The following is a 23,007-nucleotide window of genomic DNA, read 5'->3' as shown; positions in this document are numbered from 1 at the left end:
ACCGCGTTTTGTTCTCCATAGAAACGCCCAAAATGCCTCTTCATACGCTGGAGAGAAAACTCACAGTGGTCCTCAGATCGACACTCTGGTGGGCGCTCTCGATGCCTCTGACTCAAAGGCGGTTAGTTGGGGGCAGGCGTCTCCACACGGTGGCCAGTGGGCACAGAATGGACAACTCAACAGCACGATGTAATGCTTCAGCCACCTGGAGTGTTGTAGCTGCTGGAATCCACAGTCTAACCAGGGCTGCAGCCTTAGTTTTGGATTATTGTTTGCTGCTTGTAGCTATAGACACTAGTGGAGAATACTGATCGAGGGGACAGTTCTTTCACTAGTTTGGAATTTTTACCTTAAGGGAAAACGTGTTTGTGTCCTAGAATCTAAATGTCCATAGGGTGGTTCTTGGTGGTTGTGTCTGAGGGGAAGGGAAAGTAAGATGGTTTCTTTGTGTTGCTGCCAGGGCTTCCTTGGGAGTTTGCAGACAGTTAATTCACAGGTGGTCTGGAGAAACTGTTCCTGGGATCCCCCAGGAGCAGCTGGCCCCTTTCAGCAACCTTTCAGCACAGAGCAGACTAATGTGCGGAGAGCTGCTCGCACAGCCTCCAGTCCCGGGAGACCCTGCTGCAGACAGTTGGGGAGCCTGTGAAAGACCTGCCCGTGGCCAGAAGCGAACTGAGTCCCCGAAGAGGCTTTTAGGTTTGCTGTCCTGAAGCAACTGTAGTGACAGTAACATAGAGGAGTGACGCTGGGGTCAGCCCACAAGGCCAGAGGAGGGAGAGGCATGTTTGTCAGTCCAGGAGTTCTGAAGGGGATACCATAGAACTCTCCAAGTCCCACATGTGTGGGGCCAACCAGAAGGGCTGCTCTGTGCCCCCCGCCACCCCTTCGATATCAGATGCAGGTACCTCTTTTCTAGAACCTTCCAAATGGGTGTGAAGTGCGCCTGACCTTTAGATTAGTGCCCAGTTCTTTATGGTGGTCAGTCAGCAACTGACCCTCCCCGTTGCTTTCCCATGTATTAAAATGTGAATACGCTATAAAACTGATGCACATTACAGGAACTATTGTATACAAAAGTGTGGAGTCGTTTAGTGCCAGAGTAAGTGACCGTCCTTAGACCCTGAGGACACTATCGTCACAGAGATTGTTCAATGATGACCTTCAATCAAAGAAGAGGCTACATGATGTCCCTAGAGTCTCTCTTCTTGAAAAAGAGGATGTTCCAGTATATGCTCTAAGGTATCAAAAGGAACCTATTTAACAATGGAAAGATTTTAATGTTTGCAGGAGTGAACTTTGCAATAGCTAGACAATTTCTCTCGACAAATACTTTTATTGAGAACTTACTATGTGCCTGTATTGGCTGAGGTTACTGAAGGGAAGAAGACAGTCTTTGCCTAGAGTCTAATAACAGGCATTTACAATAACCTGAAGCGTGGCTTTTACAGGAGCTCACGGGGAGGTCCCGTCCCTGCTTTACATGCTTCTGGACAGTGAAGACCCTTTGGTAGAGACACAGCTTTAAAAAGGGTGGGCACACTTTGCTGTGGCTTATGTTCCACTAGCTAAGCAGGCGTTGGTGACGCAGCAGAGCACCCCAGTGAGCATGATGTAGGGAGGAACCCCAGGAGCGGGCAGTCGACTCTATCCGGACCCTTACTTGCAGTCACTGTGTCCCCTCCCCCAGGCACTGCCCACCTTCAAACATGGCACCCTAGCCCAGTGGACATCCTCAGGGCAGGAGGGTCATGCACGGGACGAGGCAGAGACAGCCCTGGGGGGGGACGGAGGTGTACCCTTAGGGTTGGCCGCCTGGGTCTGCGTCCCAACTCCACAACCGTCAGACCCTGAGCAAGTCACGTAAGCCTTGAGCGCTGCCAGCATCATTTCATAGGACTGTTAGGAGGACTCAGTGAGATTATCAAACATAAAGTGCTCAGAAGAGCGCCTTAAGACAAAGGTTCACTTTTGTCATCATTTTTCCCAGGGCCATAAAGCCAGCCCGAGAAATCAAGCTTGTGGAGTAACCTGAAATTGAACGGTGCTTTGGATTCTGAAAGCAAGCCGAGTGTTGAGATTTGGCGCATGCCTTCCCGGGCTTTGGCTACAGTAGACTCCATATCCCAAGTGTTAAGCACAGTGTTATTATTCGAGTACATACAGTTTCCATTGTGGAAACCAATAATTCTTTAAGAAAACTACTCCTACTCCTCCAGGGAAATAAGAAAGAAATTATTGTCTGAGTCAGTTTGGATTCCGTATCATGTACCTCTTGAGGGGACTGCAGAAAAGAAGCTTGGGGACCCGAGGCAGGAACCTGGCTTGTTTTCCCATTAATGTTCAGGCTGCTTGGGTTTAACAGTCCACTAGGATATAATCAGTGCTTCTGGATTGTGCCACATAGTTTCATTTTACTGCCATCCTTTTTACAGTCGTCTCTTTGTTTTGGTTTTTCCAATAATTTTTCCCCCCTTCAATATAAAAGATAGTTTGCAGTATTATCAGTTAGTCCCACAACTCACCATATTTGCACTCTTCCTTTCAGGCATACTCTGTTTTAAGGATCTAGTACATGAAAACCGGTATTTACATCACAGATAAATTAGCATTGGGGATTTATTCCCATTAGAACATATTTTCCTCAAATGCTGACTTCCGTTTTTGTGCATTTTAAATTGTCTCATGTAAAAAGCAACGACGACATATTCTAGTAGAGTGCCGCTGAGACCACACCCCTGGAGGGGGAGGTCCTGGGAGTGGGCCCTGGGCCTCTTCCTGGGGCAGGAGAGACCCAGCTTGGCGGCAGTTGACAAGTGCCTTTGTCTCGGCAGGGTTTGACACCAGCATCCTGCCCATCTGCAAGGACTCCCTGGGCTGGATGTTCAACAAGTTGGACATGAACTATGACCTCCTGCTTGACCACTCAGAGATAAATGCCATCTACCTGGATAAGTACGAGCCCTGTATCAAGCCTCTCTTCAACTCTTGCGACTCCTTCAAGGATGGCAAGCTCTCAAACAACGAGTGGTGCTACTGTTTCCAGAAGCCTGGAGGTAAGGGAGTGGGGAGGTGGGGTCCAGGGCAGCTGTGCAGGGCAGGGAAGGAACACATGCCACATTCTGGGGAGGCAGGTAGAGATCAGCGGACAGAAGGACACAGCTAGAGAAGAAAGCATTCATCCCATTTAATGGCAGACCCAAAGGCTCTTTTCTCTGATCATATTTCCACTTTGAGCATGGTATATATTAGAAAACCCAACAGCATAATCAAGGAGTCTGTTATTTCAGTCTTCCTTTTGGGAAAATCTCTAAACCATTTTATGCCTCAGCCCTTTCATCTGTAAAATGGGTATAGAAACCTTTGCTACGTAATTCCCATTGTCACATGGATTCTCCACGATCCCTTTAGACCAAGCCTTTCTAGGGTAGCATGGGTTTATCCTGAGGGTCTTAGACAAGGATATTTTGGTTATAATTAAACTCTGGGCTAACTGAAGAAAGAAAGCAGAAAGATTTGAGGAATGTATGGAAAGAATACAGGGCTTATCTCATGTAACACAGCGTCAGGAGAGGCAGCCTGCAGGTGTGCAGACGAGGGACTAGAAGACTCTCCAGAATCCAGAGGCAGGAGCTCTGAGTCTCCCTGAGGGGCCTGAGTCTGGCTTTACTTCCCTTTGCCTCAGCTCCCTGGGGGGAATGGGGGGTGGCCCTACCTGTGGTGTACCACAGCTCACAGGACCGGCACAGACCAGTCCCAAGTCCCAGAAAGATCTGGTGCAGTGTGGGTCAGGGCTCCAGGATAACATACAGTAGGCTGTCAGAACCCACCCGCAGGAAAGGAACATAGCTACTAACATTAGAGCACCTAAATTGGGTACACAGGTGTGCGTGTTCAGGCAGTGCACACACACACAGCAGAAGATGTAGGCATCACAGAAGGGACATCCTTGAAAAGTGAGGACGTGCATGTTTATAGGATTATAAGATACAGTCCTAAAAGCAGAATCACTGGTCAGAAGGGCATATGCATTTTTAAATTTTAGCATTGTTTCCAATTTGTCCTCCAAGAGGTTGTAACATTGTAACAAGTGAACAAGAATACCTATTTTTCCATGGTCTTGTCAAACTTGGTGATCATTTTCAAATCGAGGGAAATTATATTTCCTTATAGGCTTCATTTCATTTCTCTTATTATGACTTAGGTTGAACATCTTTGTTTGAGACACTCTTGAGTCCCCTTTTCCTTGAAATGTCTAGTTTTCCTACACCTTTTTTTCTATCAGGTTGTTGTGGTTTTTCTGTTTGTTTTTAATAGGCATTTTGTCTAAGGACCTTAGAACTGTTTTAGTCATACATATTGCAATCTCCCCCTCCCCCACCAATGTCAACTCTGTATTTTTGCTAGAAAGACAATTTTAAGATCGGCAAGTTCTCCATCTTTTATTTTATGGCGTCTTAGACGCCATAAAGGTTACAGGATGTTTAGCAAAATGTCTCCCACTTTAAGATAGTAAAGCAAATTTTTTGTCTTTTCTCTTCAGTGCTTTTGGGGTCATTGTGTGTGTGTGTGTGCGCGCGCGCGCGCGTTGCAATCTTGGATCACTTTAGATTCTTTAGATGGTCAAGTAGGGTCCCGGCCCCTACCCCCTCCCCAGAGATGGTCGTCAAGTTCTTCTGTCACTTGTCGACTAATCATAATTAATCCATCTTTCTGCCTCCAATTGAAATGCTTCTCTATCATATATAAGATATATATCAGATATATGCATATCTGTCTATTCCTGGGTATTCTGTCCTATTAACCGAACTACTCATAAATCAGTTCTAAACTGTTTAAGTCACAGTTGTTTTACAATACGTTTTAATATCTAGTGGTGCAACCCTCCCTTACCATTAATTTTTCAGAATTTTCCTGAATAGTCATATATTTTAACTTTTTGAGCTTCAGAGTTTATTTAATAAAAAAATTCCTATTGGTATTATTTTTAGAATCAGGCAAAATTAGATTAATCTAGCAAGAATTCATAGTTATATAATATTGAATCTTTTTATTCCAGAATGATATCTATTAACCAGTGGAGTTACATGTTTTGTTCTCACAGATAATATACTTCCCTTATGTTTATCGTTGTTGCCATTGTACAAGAAATCGATGATTTCCCATTATCTTTCCTCACCGGTGGTTGTTTCAATATTAATTTTGTTCCCAGCCACCTTACTAAATCCCCATTTTGTTTAGTTATCCGGGTTGGTTTCCTTGGAGTTTTCAGCTGTGCAATCATGTCTGTCATCTGCAAATAGTGATGATTTTTTTTCTCCCTTTTCATTTTCTATACCTCATTTCCTTCTCTTTTCTAATCACATCAGCTAGTCCCTCCAAACTGATGCCCAAGAACAGGCATGTTTTTTTCTGTTGTTTTTTCACTTCAGTAGACATGCTTGTAGTGGATCAGCATTAAGCTTAACGATAGCTTTGAGCTGGAGTTCATATAAAATCCTGGGACTTTAGTCAGTGTTCAAGTTCAGCCTGAGTGAAGCCTCAGTGTGAATCTTCCCATGGACGTGTGTAATGCCCTGACAGTGAGGCTATAGCCTTAACCAATAGACAGAGCTGGCCACCTGGGGGGTCTCTGGGTAGGCTGCCCCTTCAGCAACCGCTGAAGAAAGCCAGCACCCCACCTATGGCAGGACGTGGCATGCAGGAGGAGTTGAACAAGGTAATTTGTTGTAGTTCTCTTTCTGTTTGTTTCTCATTTTGTGTATTTCTCCCGTTTTCTTAAGTTAGTTTCTTTATTTTTTTGTTAGGTTCCTACCACCTCCGTCCCTAACCCAATTCTGGGATTTTTATTTTACTTCCACATTTCATTATGATTTCCTGTTTATTAAGGTATGTACTTGAGGCGAAATTTTTTTCCCCCAAAGTAACTGTTTAGCTATAGACCATAGGTATTGATATCTGGTATTTTTATTCTGTTAATGTGTAGATAATGCTACAGTGAAGACTCTGTGTGCCTCTAAGATGTGCACTTTTAAACTTTTCATGGGGTAGGATGATTTGTTGGCTGCTTTTGATATTATTCTCTTTAGTTTTGTAGGTAAGTTTGAGTTTAGGTTTTTTTGTTTTTTTTTTCCAAAAACATCATCAGAATTATATTCTTTGAATCAGTCCTTGAATATTTGAAAATATATTTTCTTTATACCAAAAAGATGCTAAGTATAAACTTTCTGGAGTCAGTTTCTGTTCTTGATCTCTTTTAAAAATATTATTCTCCTAGCACTGGGTGTAAATATAGAATGATGTGAACCCGTATTGATTTTTCTTTCCTTTTTATTGGTGGTGTAACCATTTGGCCTGGAAGCCAAAAGCATTCTTTACCTTCTAAGGGTACAGATTTCCTAGGACATGTCTTAGTGTTTCTCAGTCTGTATCACTTTTTCTTGAGATACCGTCTTTTGAGCTCTAGCAGTAAAACTTTATTCCATTTGATTAGTCTCTCCTCAGGATGGTCAGGCTTTGTAGCTTCAGACGTGAGCCTTCGTGTCCCTAATTGCTTAATTTTCTTTCTATTGTCATTTTTATCCTTGAGCCTTTGTATCTGTGCCTTCAACTCTAGTCTTACACAGTTCTTTTTCATTAGAGTCCTTGACTACTTAGAGAAATCTTTGGTAATTATTTTCATCTGCTCAGCAGCAAACATTTTCCTGTTATGAATTCTTCATCTGGAGTTTTGTCTTTTTCTTTCCTCTGGTGTTCTTGAAGCAATTTTTAGTAGGTCTCAGTCTGATTTATTTTTCCTTATCTTTCAATAAGCAGAGTTTTAAAAATTAGTGTAGGACAGTTTGAGGGAGGGGTCTTATAATTTAGAAACTCGTTTCAAAGAAAACTGAGACAGTGTTTTACATGTGAGTGACTGATTTTTCCTTCTCTTGTGGAACAGCCTTCTGAATGCCTAGTTTCTTCTCTGTATTTCTGTACAGTTACAAAGATAAGCATTTCCATTTGCAAAACAGGAATAACATGGGTACCTACTGAATATGGTTGTTGTAAAGATTAAACTAAGATGTAAAGTTCTAGCACACTGGTACATTCTTAGAACTCAATAAATGTTCATTATTTGTCATCGTAAACACTACTCTTAATCATCAAAGATGGAACTTGTTTTCCCTGCTCTTAAGATGGAACTTGTTTTCCCTTCTCTTTGTTGTTTTCAGTTGGTATCTTAAACCAAGAAATCAACAAAATGCATTTTACAACCAGTTTCTCTCAAGGAACAAGCAGCAAGACCAGGTGGCACTGGGAGATCCACAGGGTAGGAGATGTTAATAGGTGCATAGGTACTTATGCTGCCTCTGTAGATGCACGTGTGGGGTCTGCAGAAAGTAGTGCCCTGAGAATTAGAACATCTGGGTCCGTGGAGGACCCTGAGCAAATAGTACAACCTCCCAGATCCACAGGATCTGCAAAAGCAAGTCATGGTAAGATTCAAAAACGAGCGAGGTCACCTTTCTTTTTGCCTGTAATGGAAGTAAGTTCTTCTCTTGGGATGTAAAAGAGAACCACACACTTTTATATGCCCCACTTCACCACGTGGTTAAGTCACCATGTCAGTCCTGCATTGAGAACTGACAGTTTTGTGCTCTGCTCATTCATAACATAATGGGGGACTCGGAAGATGAGAGAGATACAGAAGCTTGCCCAGAGCATTCGGCTATGAGGTGGCAGAGCCAGAGGTAAGGCCTCACGATTCTATACACGCTCTCCAGATCTCTTGTATATCTTCATAGTTGGTTCCTTGAAGTCTGTGTTTTGCTTTCCCTGATAATGAGCCAGAAGGTTTGAAGTAGCAATTCTAATCCTGTTTTACTCTTACAGAAAGACATGGTGGCATAGATTAAGTATTTGTCACCTTCCCCCACTGGTTAGTTGGTCTATGGATTCAGAACACTTACTTATTAGTAGGTAAGCTGACTACTGTAAGCTTGGGTCCTGGTTCTCAGCTCATGGAAATCTTAGCTGATTATGTGCTTCCTTCTATAAAGGAAAAAGCAAACCACCTATCAGACATCTGCTATTTGCTTGCGTTGATGGTGGGAAGAAAAACTCCTGTACAATGCAAGTAGCCCCCAAATACTATTTTAAGTACCTCGTGGTCCAAGTTGTTATTTTCATTAGTAACACTAATGGCTTGAATTTGTTTTGCTACATAGTAACAGCATATGGAGTAATTCCACTCCCAGGTGTGTCATTGTCTACATTTCACATTAAGAGTGAAGCCAATCATTAGAGATTATATCTCATACCATCTGGAAACTGACTTTCATAAATTATGTTTTTAGGTCTCCCTTGCCAGAATGAAATGAACAGGATTCAGAAGCTCAGCAAAGGGAAAAGCCTGTTGGGTAAGTACAATTTCTTGCCACTCATTTAAACACCTAATTAAACCATGTCTCTTGTAACACTGAATGCAGCAATGATTGGTTATTCAGTTAGGGACCAGTGTTTCATGAGAGACATGCCTCACTTTACCCCCGACAGGCAGCTGGTAATACGTCACCATCAGCGGGACACAATCTGAGGACGATTTAGTTGATTGAGAACTAGCAAGAGGAGAGGTCAGCCCATGACTGGTGGACACGTCCCCCGGGGCTGGAATCTCCACCTTGATCTTTGGCTCCAACGAATCTTTGCTTTTTCTTCTTTCAAGTACAGCCATTGACTGGAACTCTCAAGTGTCCCTCCAACTCTAAAACTATGACTCTTATAAATTATAGAATGTCTTGTATTCCCCAGATCAGGTTGTCCATTCAGGGAGACAGATGAGCTGTACTCCCTTCTAAATCTATCAGAGATAGGATTCAAGGACGTGATCCTATTTACTTGACTGAAATGGGCAAGTTTGCTTGTCAGATGGAGGTAGTCTGTGAACTCTGGCGATGTCTCCTCTTAATTTTTGGGTCACCTCAGAGTGCATACTCCTTCTACTTTGGAAAATGACTCATTTCAGTGGCTTGCCTCAGACTTTCGACATCTGACAACACTGTTAAACTCAGAAAGGACTCCAAAGCTGTGAATTTGACCAGCCTAGGTTCTGCTCCTCTGTAAAAAGATACAAAAGATACGAGGCCTTTTTCTGATCTGAAGTCAATTGGCTAGATCCCTCTTCCATCGGCCTTTCCAGGGCGAGGACTTGTGCTTACAGATCTGAGCCCTCCATGGGGCAGGTTATCTTGGGTTTGAGTAATGTGTCTAAGGTCCACAGGTAGTTACAGTAGAACTAGTACAATGCTATTTTTAAAAAATTGTTTCCATTGGTTATGGGTATCTTCTTACTGCTTCATTAACTGACAATGAGACATTTATAAGGTATGTGGTCTGAGAGAAAATGTTTTTTTTTCCAGATCACGTGAATGAAATGCCTACCTTTGTCCTCGCAGGACACTTACCTTAGCACATCTCCCCATAGATGGAGCTTACTCTTGGCTGACTCATAAAAATATGATTGATCTGCTTATAAATTATTTTTCAGATAGTGAAATCTAACACATGTGTATTCCGGGGCATTTCCATTAAAAACTAAATAAAACAACAAATTACAGACAGTTTGCTGCCTACTTAGCAAAAGTGGTAATCCCCTGACATTATAGATTTAGAGCAGCACCTGCTGCTTACCAACCTGGGGTTCGGCCTAATATGTTTTTGTTTATTAAGTGCTACTGTTTTCCAACTGCAGCTCAAGGAGGAGGATCCACATTTCCCCACCTCTCTACTTGTTCTCCTTTGCAGATCTTGTGTGGGAATCTGTTTATATTAAGTTGGTGCAAACATAATTGCAATTTAAAAGGTTAAAAATAACTGCAAAAACGGCAATTACTTCTGCACCAACCTAATAGATCTCTCTGTCTTCTGGTTATTGAAAGCATTTCCTTTTCCTTCTCTGAAGACTAGGGGTGCTGAGTCCCTAAGTTAGAGTGTGGGCACCACCACTGCAATTGTGGCATCAGCAGACTTGCCTACCACTTAGGAATGGTTTTCTGGGGGTACCTTCCTATCCTGATCTCAGAGCCTGGTCATCTTGGAATAGCCAGGATTGCTCAGTGTTTATAGTTTTTAGAATCACCTGGAATCGGGTTAAATTCAAATTAAAAATCTCTGTCTAGGAGCAGATGGGTGGCTCAGTTGGTTAGAACTCAAGCTCTGGGCTACAGGGCTGCCAGTTCGATTCCCACATGGGCCAGTAAGCTGCGCCCTCCACAACTAGAATGGAGTCAATGAGCTGCTGCTGAGATTCTGGATGGCCAGATGGCTCAATTGGTTGGAGCGCGTCCTCTCAACCACAATGTTGCCGGTTCGACTCCCACAAGGGATGGTGGGCTGTGCCCCCTGCAATTAACAATGGCGACTGGACCTGGAGCTGAGCTGCACAGGACAACACCTTGACTGTGAAGTAGCAGATGAGTCCTGGGAAAAACACACTACTGTTCCCCAATAAGAAATCCTGGAAATACACACTGTTCCCCAATAAAGTCCTGTTCCCCTTCTCCAATTAAAAAAAACAAATCTCTGTCTCCCATGCCACCCTTCTTTCTGGGGTCTATTCCATGAAATAAAAGGTAAATTCAAAACCAGTTATACTCAGAAAGTTAGGGAGTAGAAAGCCACAGTAATACGCAGAAACCTCTGTCTTCACTGGGTGAGACACTGTTATTTACTCAGCTCACAGAATTCCCTGTGAAGACGAGTACACAGTCATGAAACAGACTCCCTAAGAAAAATGAAAACTGTAATAAATAAAGATTACCTGCAGTTAAATGAGTTAAATGAGAACCAGATGAGCAACACTGATTTAAGAAGAGAAAATACCTTTCAAGTGTGGAGAGGAAATCACTTTGAATCTAGCACGTCAAATATATCCCAGTGAGCATTCAAATGTGATGACAGATATTCTCAAGCCATGGATGCAGTAAACTTACTAACCCCAGACTTACTAAAGGATTTACTCTACAGACGATAAATGAGCCCAGAAGGGATTAATTGTGAAAAAAAGACACACTGCTAAATCTCTAAATAAATATGTCCTATAACAATGTTTTGATAGTAAGCTGAAATTGCAGACTGTTGGGGACAATGAGAAAATGTGTTAAATTTCTGGTTTATTCAGGCAGAAAACATAGATTAACTTTAGATCTTATTAGGAAAAATATGCTTCTTAGTGGAGAATTTAAATAGCAACAAGAATATAAGAAATAGAATATGTAGTTTTTAAATGTCTAGAAGAAAAACATGGCATAAAGAAAACATGATAGAAAACATGGTAATTTCAACAAATGGCAGAAAAGAGGGGAAATGAAAACTAGAAAGCACAAAATAGAGCAGTAGAAATAAGAGCAAGCATATCTGTAATTATAATAAATGTGACTGGGTCTAACTTGCTAGATACTATCAACTGGTTATTTTTAAAGTGAGTTACATAGAAAACAATTATATAGAAACTTTAAAAGATAGTAAAGACTTATTTTCGTTATGGATTCTAAAAACAAAGACAATATCATCTTGCTGAAATTTCCTTTTACCATATTATATCATAAATTGGTGTACACAGAAGAACTGAACATGATTGATTAGCATTCATATGTGTGTATTCCTGTAAGCATATAACATCCAGTTTTTTCAAACACACAGGAAATATTTTCCATGGATTATGCCACAAAAGGAAACTCAACAAATCTCAAAAAACAATCAGATCAAATTCACTAGCTACAACACAAGTAGAAGCCAAATATTAGATTGCCAAATTTTTATAAATAATTAGTCAGAGATGAAATAAAACCCACAAAACACTATGAAAGCACTGTGTACCAAAATGATTAAGACTGAAGCAGAAAACAATGACATAAATAAACCTTTGGCCCAAATACTTTCATGAATTTGAAAGTGGGGTGAAACCTCAGATATAGGAGAATACTGTGCACTTTGGGTTCTCCAACTTCAGCCTGCATCACAATCACTTGAAGAGTTTTTTAAAGCAGTTTTTTGCGTCCTACTCTTAAAGTTTCTGATTCAGTAGGTCTGGGTGAGGGGCCAAGAATTTGCTTTTCTAAGACGTTTCCAGCTGCTAGTCCTGTACGAACACTTTAGCACCATTGCTATAAACCAATTTATAGCAATTATGAAAAACTAGTTGAAATGGATATTGAGTTAGCACATTTGGGTCACAAAGAACCAGAAGAACCAACTAGATTTTAAAAAAAAAAATCATGAAATTAATTTAAATCAAACATTACTCTCAATAGGCGCCAGGCCCAAGATATTTTTCTGGGTGAATCCTTCATGGAAGAGATTCTAACTTTATACAAAAAGTCTCAAATATAGAAAAAGATAGAAAAATACTTGAATCATTTTATGAATTAATTGCTTGTGCCTCTATCACTTAGTAACACAGATGCAGAGAGATTAGCAAATCAAATCAGTAGTATTCCAATAACAATGTATCATGGCCAAGTAGTATATTTATTCCAGGAAAGCAAAGACATACATTTTTTAAATTGAACCACTGGTAATTTATCTCATTAAAAGTAAATAAAGGATAAACATAAAAGTATGTAAAGGATAAAAAAAAAAACATACGATTTTACCAATTGTTAAAAAAAGTTATTGAATCAAGAGGAAATAGAAAATATGAACAGAACAATCACTAGTAAGGAGACTGGAGCAGTAATCAAAAATCTCCCAAAGAGGGGTGGCTGGATGGCTCCGTTGGTTAGAGCGCAAGCTCTCAACAAAAAGTTTGCTGGTTCAATTCCCGCATAGGATGGTGGGCTGTGCCCCCTGCAACTGAAGATTGAAAACAGCAACTGGTCTTGGACTGAGCTGCGCCCTCCACAACTAGGTTGAAGGACAACTTGGAGCTGATGGGCCCTGGAGAAACACACTGTTCCCCAATAAAATATTAAAACAAAAATCTCCCAAAGAAGAAAAGCTCAGGAACAGATAGTAGATGGCTTCACTGGTGAATTTTACCAAACATTTAAGGAGAAATCAACACCAATCCTTCTTCAACTCTTCCACAAAAAATCGAAGAGGAGGGAACACTCCCAAATTCATTTTACAAGACCAGCCTGCCACCAAAGCCAGAAAAAACACTGTAAGTAAAGGCTGATATCCCTGATGAATATAGATGTAAAAATCTCCAATAAAATACTAGAAAACTAAATTCAACATTCGTTCATGACAAACACAACAAATTAGGTACAGAAGAACATACCTCAGCATAATAAGGGCCACATATGACAAGCCCACAGCTCACATCATGCTCAATGGGGAAAGGCTGAAATCTTTTCCTCTAATATTAGGAACAGGACAAGGGTGCCCACTCCCGCCACTCCCATTCAACCTAGTCATGGAAGTCCTCGACAGAACAATTAAGCAAAAAATGAATAAATAGAAGGCATCAGAATTGGAAAGAAAGAAGTAACGTTGTTTGTATTTGCAGATGACATGATTTTATACATAGAAAATCCTAAAGATTCCACCAAAAACTGTTAGTTCTAATCAACCAATTCAGTACATTGGCAGGGTGAAAAGTTAGCATGCAAAACTCATATATAGTATTTCTATATACTAACAACAAATTGTCTGAAAAAGGAATAAAATGATACACTTATAATAGCATCAAAAATAAAATACTTAAGAATAAATTTAACCAAGGAGGCAAAAGAGCCTTACCCTGAAAACCATACGACATTAATGAAAGAAATGAAAGAAGACACAAATACATGAAAAGATATCTTCATGTATTTGTGTCTAATGGATCAGAAGAATTAATAATGTTAAAATGTCCATACTACCCAAAGCCATCTATAGATTCAACACAATCCCTATCAAGAGTCCAGTGGCATTTTGTACAGTAGAAAAAGACAATCCTGAAATTTTTATGGAACCACAAAATACCCCAACAGCCAAAACAATCCTGAGAAAGAAGAACAAAGCAGGAAGCACCACATGTCCTGTTTCAAGCTATATTATAAAGCTATGGTACCAACATAAAGGCAGACTCATAGGCCAGTGGGACACAACAGGACTAATGGCCCAGAAAACTCCATGGAGAAAAGACAGTGTGTTCAAGAGAGGGTGCTGGAAAAATTAGAAATTAGATATTTACATGTAAAAGAATGAAACTAGAACCCTATCTTGTACCACTCACAAAAATTAACTCAAAATGAACTAAAGACTTAAATGTGAGTCCTGAAACCATGAGACTCCTAGAAGAAAACATAAAAATGAAGCTTCTTGACTTGGGTCTTGGCAGTGATTTTTTGGGATGTGACACCTAAAGCACAAGCAACAAAATAAAAAAATAAACACGTGGGGCTATATCAGAGTAAAAAGCTTCTGCACAGAAAAAGAAATGATCAAAAAGGGAAAAGGCAACCTATGGAATGGGAAAAAAATATATGCAAACCATATGTCAGATAAGGGGTTAATATCCAAAATATATAAAGAACTCATACAACTCAATAGCAAAAATCATTATCATCATCATTCATTTAAAAAATAGGCAAAGGACCTGAATAGATATTTTTTGCACAGAAGACATACAAATGGCCAACAGGTACATGAAAATGTGTTCAACATCACTAATCATCAGGGACATGCAAGTGAAAACCACAGTAAGAGCACCTCATGCCTGTTAGAATGGCTCTCATCAAAAGATACCGAATGCTGGTGGTGATGGAGAGAAAAGTGAACCCTGGTGTACGGTTGGTGGGAATGTAAATCGTTGCGGCCTCTATGGGAAACAGTATGGAGGTTCCTCAAAAAATTAAAAAGAGAACTACATGATCCAGCAATTCCACTTCTGGTTATTTATCTGAAGAAAATCAAAACACCAACTCGAACAGATATCTGCACCCCCAGGTTTACTCCCGTATTACTTACAATAGCCAAGATATGGAAACAACCAAGTGTCCATTGACTGAGGGATAGATAAAGCAGTTGTGATGTGCATGCGTGTGTGTGTGTGTGCGTGTGTGTGTGTGTGTATCTCCAAAGGTATATTATTCAGCCATAAAAACAGAAAATGCTGCTAATCGCAACAATGTGGAATGGAGCTAGAGGGCATTATGCTAAGTGACATAAGTCAGAGAAAGACAAATACTGTACGATCTCACTTATATGTGGAATCTCAAATCAAAAAAAACAATTACATAGAAAAGGCGATCAGATTTGTGGTTACCAGAGGCAGGGGAGGGGTGTCAAAAAGTACACATTTCCAGTTACAAGATAAATAAGTACGAGGGATGTAACGTATAGCATGATGACTGTAATTAATACCGCTGTAAGGTATTTATCTCCAAGAGTAGTCATCACAAGGGAAACTTTTTTTCCTTTTTTTGTGTCTATATGAGATGATAGGTGTTACCTAAACCTACTGTGTGATCATGTCACTGTGTATGTGTGATCACACCTACTGTGTTATCATTTCACTATGTACCAGGAGTGCCAAAAAAAATGTATACACATGACTTTTATTCATCTTTTGTTATCGGTATATGTTGAGTATTACAATTTTAATAGTTTTTTCCTTTCTTAAAATGTGCGTACATTTTTTGGCATCCTGTGTATCTAAGCTGAATCATTGTACTGTGCTCCTTAAATTTAATGCAGTGCTGTGTGTTAATAAAACTAGAAACAAATGAAAGTTATCAGTAAGAGTAATACATAGTCATGATTTAAAGAGAAAAAAAAACTCATCAAAGAAGGAATAGAGGACTCCTGTCCAACCTTGAGCGAGTCCTAGGGCCGTGTCATCTTACTAATAGCCAACCACCCCATTCTGTCCTGCGAGTCCTGCAGCCAATACCCTCTGACGTGTGGCCCCTTCCGTGTCTCGGCGGGCAGTAATGGTGAGTATCTCTGTACTTCTGCTTCCCCTAGGAGCATTCATACCTCGCTGTAATGAGGAGGGCTATTACAAAGCCACACAGTGCCATGGCAGTACTGGGCAGTGCTGGTGTGTGGATAAATACGGGAACGAGCTGGCTGGCTCCAGGAAGCAGGGCGCTGTGAGCTGTGGTGAGTGTGGCCTTCTGTGGCAGCCCCACGATGACCTCGAGGACCTATCGGTCCTCACGTGTTAGCATCTGAGGAGGAGAATTTCAGAAGGTGCCTGTGGTCCACAGTGAGTTCACGATGGAAATCACCTGAGATGATGCACAGCTAGCTCCTCCAGGGGCAGGAGCACACTACCACCGCTGGTCAGCAGTTTCTGACAGTCAGGAACTGCTGCCGGCCAAAGGCCACTGAGTTGCCTTCACTTCTCAGTTGGGATAATAAACGTCCCATGAAGGTAGAAGCACCTCAAGAATTCTGGTTCCTATCTGAACAAATCTTGGGGTCCATGCCGTGTAGACTAACCCCACCGGACAAGGATGCTCCCACATTTGGAAAGTCAAGTACATGGTTTTGCCCTGTGATTAGGTCCCAGGCAAGGGGAACCCCTGCCAGGGCTCATGAAGTATAAACAAAAACTAACCTCAAATCCATTCTTCCTTCTTAACGTTTCAGAAGAGGAACAGGAGACCTCAGGAGATTTTGGCAGTGGCGGCTCAGTGGTCCTGCTGGATGACCTAGAGGACGAACGGGAGCTGGGACCAAAGGACAGACTGGGGAAGCTGAGGGTGCACACCCGGGCAGTGACAGAGGACGACGAGGACGAGGACGATGACAAAGAGGACGAGGTCGGGTACATATGGTAGTCCCCACCAGGAAGAGGACACAAGGGTGGCACACAATTGCAAGTCACTTCCTGTTCCTGCATTTGTATCTAAGACTCCACGGCACCAAGGTCTCTTCTCCATTGTTGCTCTCTCTACCTGACCTAAGGTTTGGGAACAAGTCCTTGTTCCCAGAGCATTCTGATTTTGCATACGGTCGTGTGGGAAGAAAGGTGTTGTGTTGTGTTTTGTTTTTAGACAGGGGAATGGCTGGTTGAATTAGAGCCTCCTTCCCTCCCATGAGACTTTGCAACGAGCATGTGATGTATGTGGGATTCTGACAGTGCAGGGAGCCCCACCCCCTAAATGTCAAAGACCCTTTTTGACTACCCACGCTGGTGGTTATGACAGCATGGTTCCCAGCCTCACGGTGTCTCAGTGCTTTTCTTGTGTCTTGTAAATGTTGTGGAAAACACACCACACTGTACTCTAGTCCCTTTGCTCCCCACCACCCCTGGTGTTTATTATTAAAAGTTAGTTATTCATATCACTATATCTGGCTTCCTGCAAACAACAGCCTTAATTCAGTCCAGAATCCCTTCGGGCAACTGATTTTCTTTATTTAAAAAATGGTGTCTGGATGCTTCTCTCTGTACATGCATAAAAATGTATTTATGTACAGAAGACACTGTGTGTATGCAAGGTACACACACCTCTCCGAAAACCTGTTTGGGTACCTATTAAAAACTCATTGGAAAAACAATGATAAGTTTATCAGCTTGTCCAGACCTGGATCACAATTTCTGGAATACAAAATTTGTATCAAGTCCTTTTTGCACTAACAGTTGGCACTTGTAGCCTGCAGGCGGAGGGGGTTCCTTCTCTGTGCACCAGCAGAGTTACTGGAAGCCTCTGGGATTGGGACGAGCCTCTGTCTGCCTAAATCACTTTGCTCCCACAAGCCATGCGACTCCCACGTGGGCAGCTTCACAAGCCATCTCTTTCATTTCAGCTCAAAGCCCCCCGTGGGCTAAAGCAGTCCTATCTGCTGCAGGTCCCTTCCTCCCCTACCTACTCAAGGGCTCTTTCTAAGGCCTGTGCACATACCCCCTGCTCGCCGAGAACACGGTGCCACGCTGTTCCTTAGGAGAAGGAAATGCAGGATTCTGAACTCAAGGTTTTGCTTTGGCCCACTTTCTATCTGCCAACCATGATGAGGGTACAACAGCAGCGCGGATTTCATACCACTCGTCATCTGTAAAGAACCCCAGGGGGAGGCCTAGGAAGGGCCCCATAGCAGCACGTGGAAGCTAGGGTTGGATTAGTAAGAGCTCGTCCTGTCTCCATGCCCTCACCCACACCAGTGTCCCAATACGAATGAAGAAAGTGCTTCACCATTTGCGTTTCTTTTCCCTAAGTATTGTTAGAGTCCATCTCCAAATTCGGTGGGGTTTTCATCTCTGTAGTCTTTAGGATTTCTTTCCCTATCAAGCTGGCCCAGATACAAGGACAAGTACCAAAGAGTAGTCTTCCAAGTGGTCCCGTTTAGTTCAGCGCTGGCCCTTAAGCTCCTGTCCCACACGGTTTCCACCTGCCCGGATGCCCTACTCAGCCACCCAGCTAGGCCCTCTGGCCCACATGGGTTTTTCTTCCCTACTCCACGAGCTCCAGCCAGTCCACAGAGACCACACCACAGAAACTCAGGCAAAACATATATTCAGCCAAACCACGATCTCAGTGGCAGCTGACCGACCCTCCACCCCAAATGACCATTTCTTTGTACTTTACCAGCCTGCCTCAAACTAGCATTTTCCAATCCTTGCATTGGCCGGACAAAGAGGCACTGTCCCCAAAGTTAGTCTCAGATGGGAAACGAACATGCTTGACGTAGCAAATTCCTTAGGCCCGACAGACACGAGTACCACCAGGACCCTAGGTGTAGGGAGACCACAGGCAAGCTCTACTTTGGGATCTCAACTCCATCACCTCTGCTTTCATATTGTTTTCCTAACTTGCACAGAATTTTTGAGATCATAATTTAGAAAGCAGGTGCTTAATTGCAGCTAAATTACAATAGAGTATATAAAAGAATCAAGACATTAAAAAAAAAAATCTCAGTTTAGACCCTCAAAGAAAACCACTGTTACTATCTCCTCCGAGCCTGGAAAAATGCACAAGAGAACAAATTAAAATTGACACATTGATTTCACTTAGAGAAACTTCTAGGAACAGAGTGAACCACTGATTTTAATTTGCCTAATTATCTTATGACAAGTGTCAAATTAAGATAACACTTAAAAATCCTCAGCATTAACTCGATGATGGAGAAGAGTGCTCAGGAGTCAATTCCCAGGAAGGTCATGAGATGCTCATTTTCAGAGATATTCCAAGAATATATTTGGATTCATTAAAATATTAAATGAAAAGCCCTCCTACGACCAGAACCCCAAACCAATGGAGCGACGTTAACACCACTTTTCATGCCTCACTTTGGCATGACAGTGTTTGAGTTGTTACAGGTCTTCAATACTTTCACTTGTGAAAAGTACTAAAGGTTAGATTTTTTCAGTTACTTTAGCCTTAGAAATAGAATTTTTTGTTTTCCTCCTTTTGGCAGGAGTCCTTTAGCTAGTGACAAGGTATACATAAAAATCGTTATTTAAAAAACTGCTTCAGTAATAATCCATTCCTGTGTTTGCAACAGGTATTGAGTTGAATCCTCACTAACTCATTTTTGGAAACTCCTTCGTGAATAGTTTTATTCTTATTCCATAAATGCTTCTTTTATTTAATATCATTTCCTTAACATCCAACTTAAATCCCAGAATTTTCTCCCACCATGCTTAGTTGTTGGCCATATTAATGTCTTTTTGTTTCCACAGATATTCTAGGCATGGAAATACCTTAATACTGAATTGGAGGTTTTGTATCAGTTTCCCCTTCTTGACTCCCATTTTCCCGGGCCCAGCACTGAATGACAACGTGTCTGTCCAGGTCTGCCCCTCTGCTTTTCCCAGGATGCCATTCACATTTGTTTTTTTACCTGGACCACATTGTACAGTAACATCCAAGAGCCCTTTCTACAGTGGGTGGTTTTGGTCTTTTTATACCTTTTTCTCGAAGTCGCTGATGTTTGTCCCTGTTCAATGTGTAGCACTGTAATGAGAGCCCACCAAATCCTGAGTGTCAGTTTGTCGTCCCTATTGTAGATGAAATAGTGAAGTAGAAAAACCTAGTGAATTCTGAATGCTTTTCCACGTAGACTTATCTGGAATGTGAACACGACTTTTTGGTTAATAGTAATTGCTTAACTGTAGTCCTGAGTAGGTGAATTTTTGTCTGTCTCAATAAATTTTAATTTGTCTGCAACATCTGCGTGTTTGTGTTTTGTTAGGTTGGATGGGAACTCACCAGGCCCTGTGCACACATGGTCTCTGGAGAGCAGTATGAACCGACACAGGGTGTAGCCAATGCATGCCCCGCTGTCCAGGCTTCTGTATGTGGGAGGGAGGGCCTGTCCCAGCCCCTCCCGGTGTACTCGGGCACGTGCATGCCCTGTACCCACTCAGTCTAGAGACGTATCGCCTGACCCTTCTTTTTTCCTGCTTTCTTCTCTCTGGCTTCAACTTCGCTACTTCGTCCTTATCTATCAGACTTCACTGTTGTCATCCGCTGACAACATTAAGCTTTTTCAATTCTGCCTCTTCCTTTCCTCCCCAGTCAGTTATTCTCCAATTCTCCCAGGAAAACAACAAAAACAACAACAACCAAAAAATACACACACACACACACACACACACACTCAACAACAACAACAACAACAACCTCTCTCCTTTACAGGGACTCTGAGTTCTCCTAAGTTCATGGATCAACATACCAGATGCTTGTCAAGTATCACAAAGCATCCAAACTGGAGCAGGAATGATTTCCTTTCCACCTTTATGCACATTTAGGCCAGTGTGTCTATGACTTAATTATACCCTGAGTGAGTAATTTCACCACAGGCTGAGGTAGAAACTATCTTATGAATAATTCAATTCCTTTACCCCATGGACTGTATTTTACAGACAATCCACGGTCTGACAGTTCAAGGAATGGTGCTTCATAAATCCATAAACTAACTAACATCAGGAGAACAACGGCCAATCTGAAGCCCCTCCGGAGTAGTTGCAGGGCACATTAAAGAGAAGTTGGCCTTTGGGAACACACCCCAAATTCCTCCCAAACCAGCCCAGGTGTGCAGGTCAAACATCACATTTCTCAAGCTGAGGCTTCATGGATGCTGCCTTGGTCCATTAAAGGCCATGACCCAAGGACAGAGACCTGGGAGCTAGTTCTCCAGTTTTAAATATACTGTGTAAGCAGATAGGGCACAGCACCTTATCACAATTCTTAGTCAGTTGTTAAGATTTTTGTTGACAAATTGGTTCAAGGAAAGGGGAAGATTTTGAAATTTATTCACTCAATAAGCCTTTACAGATTTTATTAGATTTGTAGAGTTATAGATTATATGTGAGATGGATGAATGCCACCATGGGCAGAGCCCCGTCCTCCATTCAGTTCGAGGAACATAAATGAGAATAAAACCAGGTGCTTGCTCTGTAAAGTTATTGTCTCCTTGAAAAGAAGACAAATAAATGACTGCCACAATAGAAGTGGATGGACGTCATCATCAACACCAATGACTACTGCAGCTTTGTTACAGGCAAGGCTGTGACAAGGTTCCTTTTATCTAGCGTTCCCCAGGTTTCCTCCTACCTCTTTGACCAGTCCTTTTAGGTCTCGTGAATATCCTTTGGTTCACTCACTTTTGTTAATATCGCTGTTCCTCAGGTCTGTGTCCCTGGCCCACTCTCTTTAATTTCACGTGCTTTCTTCTGGATAGTTCTTATATATGCCATTGGTTTCCACCATATCCTCCACTCTGAGAAACCCCCGAGCTGTATCTCAAGTCTGGTTTTGACTTCCACTCCATCCTGAAATAATCCCTGCCATCTAGATCATTCTACTCAAATGTCCCACCAACACCTCTATTTCAAACGTGAAAAAAGTCAAAATGATAGAATAAAACATCCCTATGACAATAAGTCCTAAAAAACATGAGCCGTAAGGGAACAACACATTGATAAATTTTCCTCCTCCATAAAAGTTAATAACACGTCATAAACAAACTTAAAAGATAAACACGGGGCTAAAGAAGACATCAGTGACATAAAACAAATAAAGGATTGGCTATAAAAATATTCTTAAACTCTCACAAATCTGTAAGAAAAATACAGCCCAACAGACTAATGGGGAAAAGACAAAAACAAGTGACTCATAAAAGACACACAAGTGGCAAGAAAACCAATGCCTGCCCTCGCTCGTGATCAGAGAAACATAAATTAAAGAAATGATCTATCAGTTTTTACTGAGGGAAAATAAAAATCTTGATCATGTCAAGTTTTGAGGAGAGAATGGTATAAAGAACACGCTTGTACACTGTCCAGTCAGAGCAGCCACGTGGAGGGCAGTTTGGCAACAGCTATCAAAATAAAGGTATGCACCTAGAACCAAGTAATTCCACTTCTCAGTAATTATTCTTAGAGGAAAAAAACAAACACACTAATTTACTTGTATAATCATGTAAAAAGTACATTCATTGCAGCATTTGTTAGAACAGGAAATCTGGGACAAAACTATCCGTCTGTGGGTACATTGAGTTACTCTGTTATCTGGAATACTGTGCAACAAAACAAACTTAAAAAAGAATGAAATAACTTCATGTGCACTGACTTAGCAAAACTTCTAAAACATTAGTTGTATGAGGACAAAACTCAAGTGATATATAGATTATTAAATACTAAGTTATATATCTAAGGCAGCACTATCTATTTTCTCCAGATAAGTATAGAAATGCACAGAATAGGGCTTGAAAGGACACACACCAAGGTGGTGGCAGTGGTGACCACTGAGGGAAGGACTTGGGATTGGGCCTGTTGGCCAGTCTCATCTCTATGTTTCACTTTTGTTTTTTATCACAAAAGCAATACGCCATAAAGTCTTGTGTGATTTAAAAATTAATGCTTTAAAAAACATCAACTGCCTTTCAAAATTCCACCCTTCGCATTCCTTGGCATCAGGAATCACACCACCATCTGTGCCGTGCTCCTCAATCCCCAACCTGTAATAAAATCACTAAATTATGTTCATTCACCTTTTGAAATGTACCTCTTCTTCTCTATCTCACCACCACTGTCATGGTTCTAACCACTGTCATTTTTCAGAACTGTCCCAGGGATTTTTTAACTAGTGA

At 41.5% G+C, this 23,007-nt stretch overlaps 1 protein-coding gene across 2 annotated transcripts in view; it reads left to right on the top strand.

The window, feature by feature from the left end:
- Positions 1 to 20,081, top strand: part of SPOCK1 (SPARC (osteonectin), cwcv and kazal like domains proteoglycan 1) — a 480,272-nt gene extending 460,191 nt beyond the window's left edge. For both annotated transcript variants that reach the window (XM_033096540.1, XM_033096538.1), the window contains 4 exons: positions 2,832 to 3,053; positions 8,337 to 8,399; positions 15,934 to 16,071; positions 16,564 to 20,081. In XM_033096540.1, the coding sequence (XP_032952431.1) occupies positions 2,832 to 3,053; positions 8,337 to 8,399; positions 15,934 to 16,071; positions 16,564 to 16,754 (614 nt within the window). In that variant the 3' untranslated portion in view covers positions 16,755 to 20,081. The remainder of the gene's footprint in view (positions 1 to 2,831; positions 3,054 to 8,336; positions 8,400 to 15,933; positions 16,072 to 16,563) is intronic.
- Positions 20,082 to 23,007: the final 2,926 nt, after the last annotated feature.

This window comes from Rhinolophus ferrumequinum, chromosome 24 (genome assembly GCF_004115265.2).
Source record: "Rhinolophus ferrumequinum isolate MPI-CBG mRhiFer1 chromosome 24, mRhiFer1_v1.p, whole genome shotgun sequence".
Lineage (NCBI taxonomy): Eukaryota > Metazoa > Chordata > Mammalia > Chiroptera > Rhinolophidae > Rhinolophus > Rhinolophus ferrumequinum.
The sequence above is the reverse complement of the archived record's forward strand: the minus strand, read 5'-3'. Positions and strand labels throughout refer to the sequence as shown.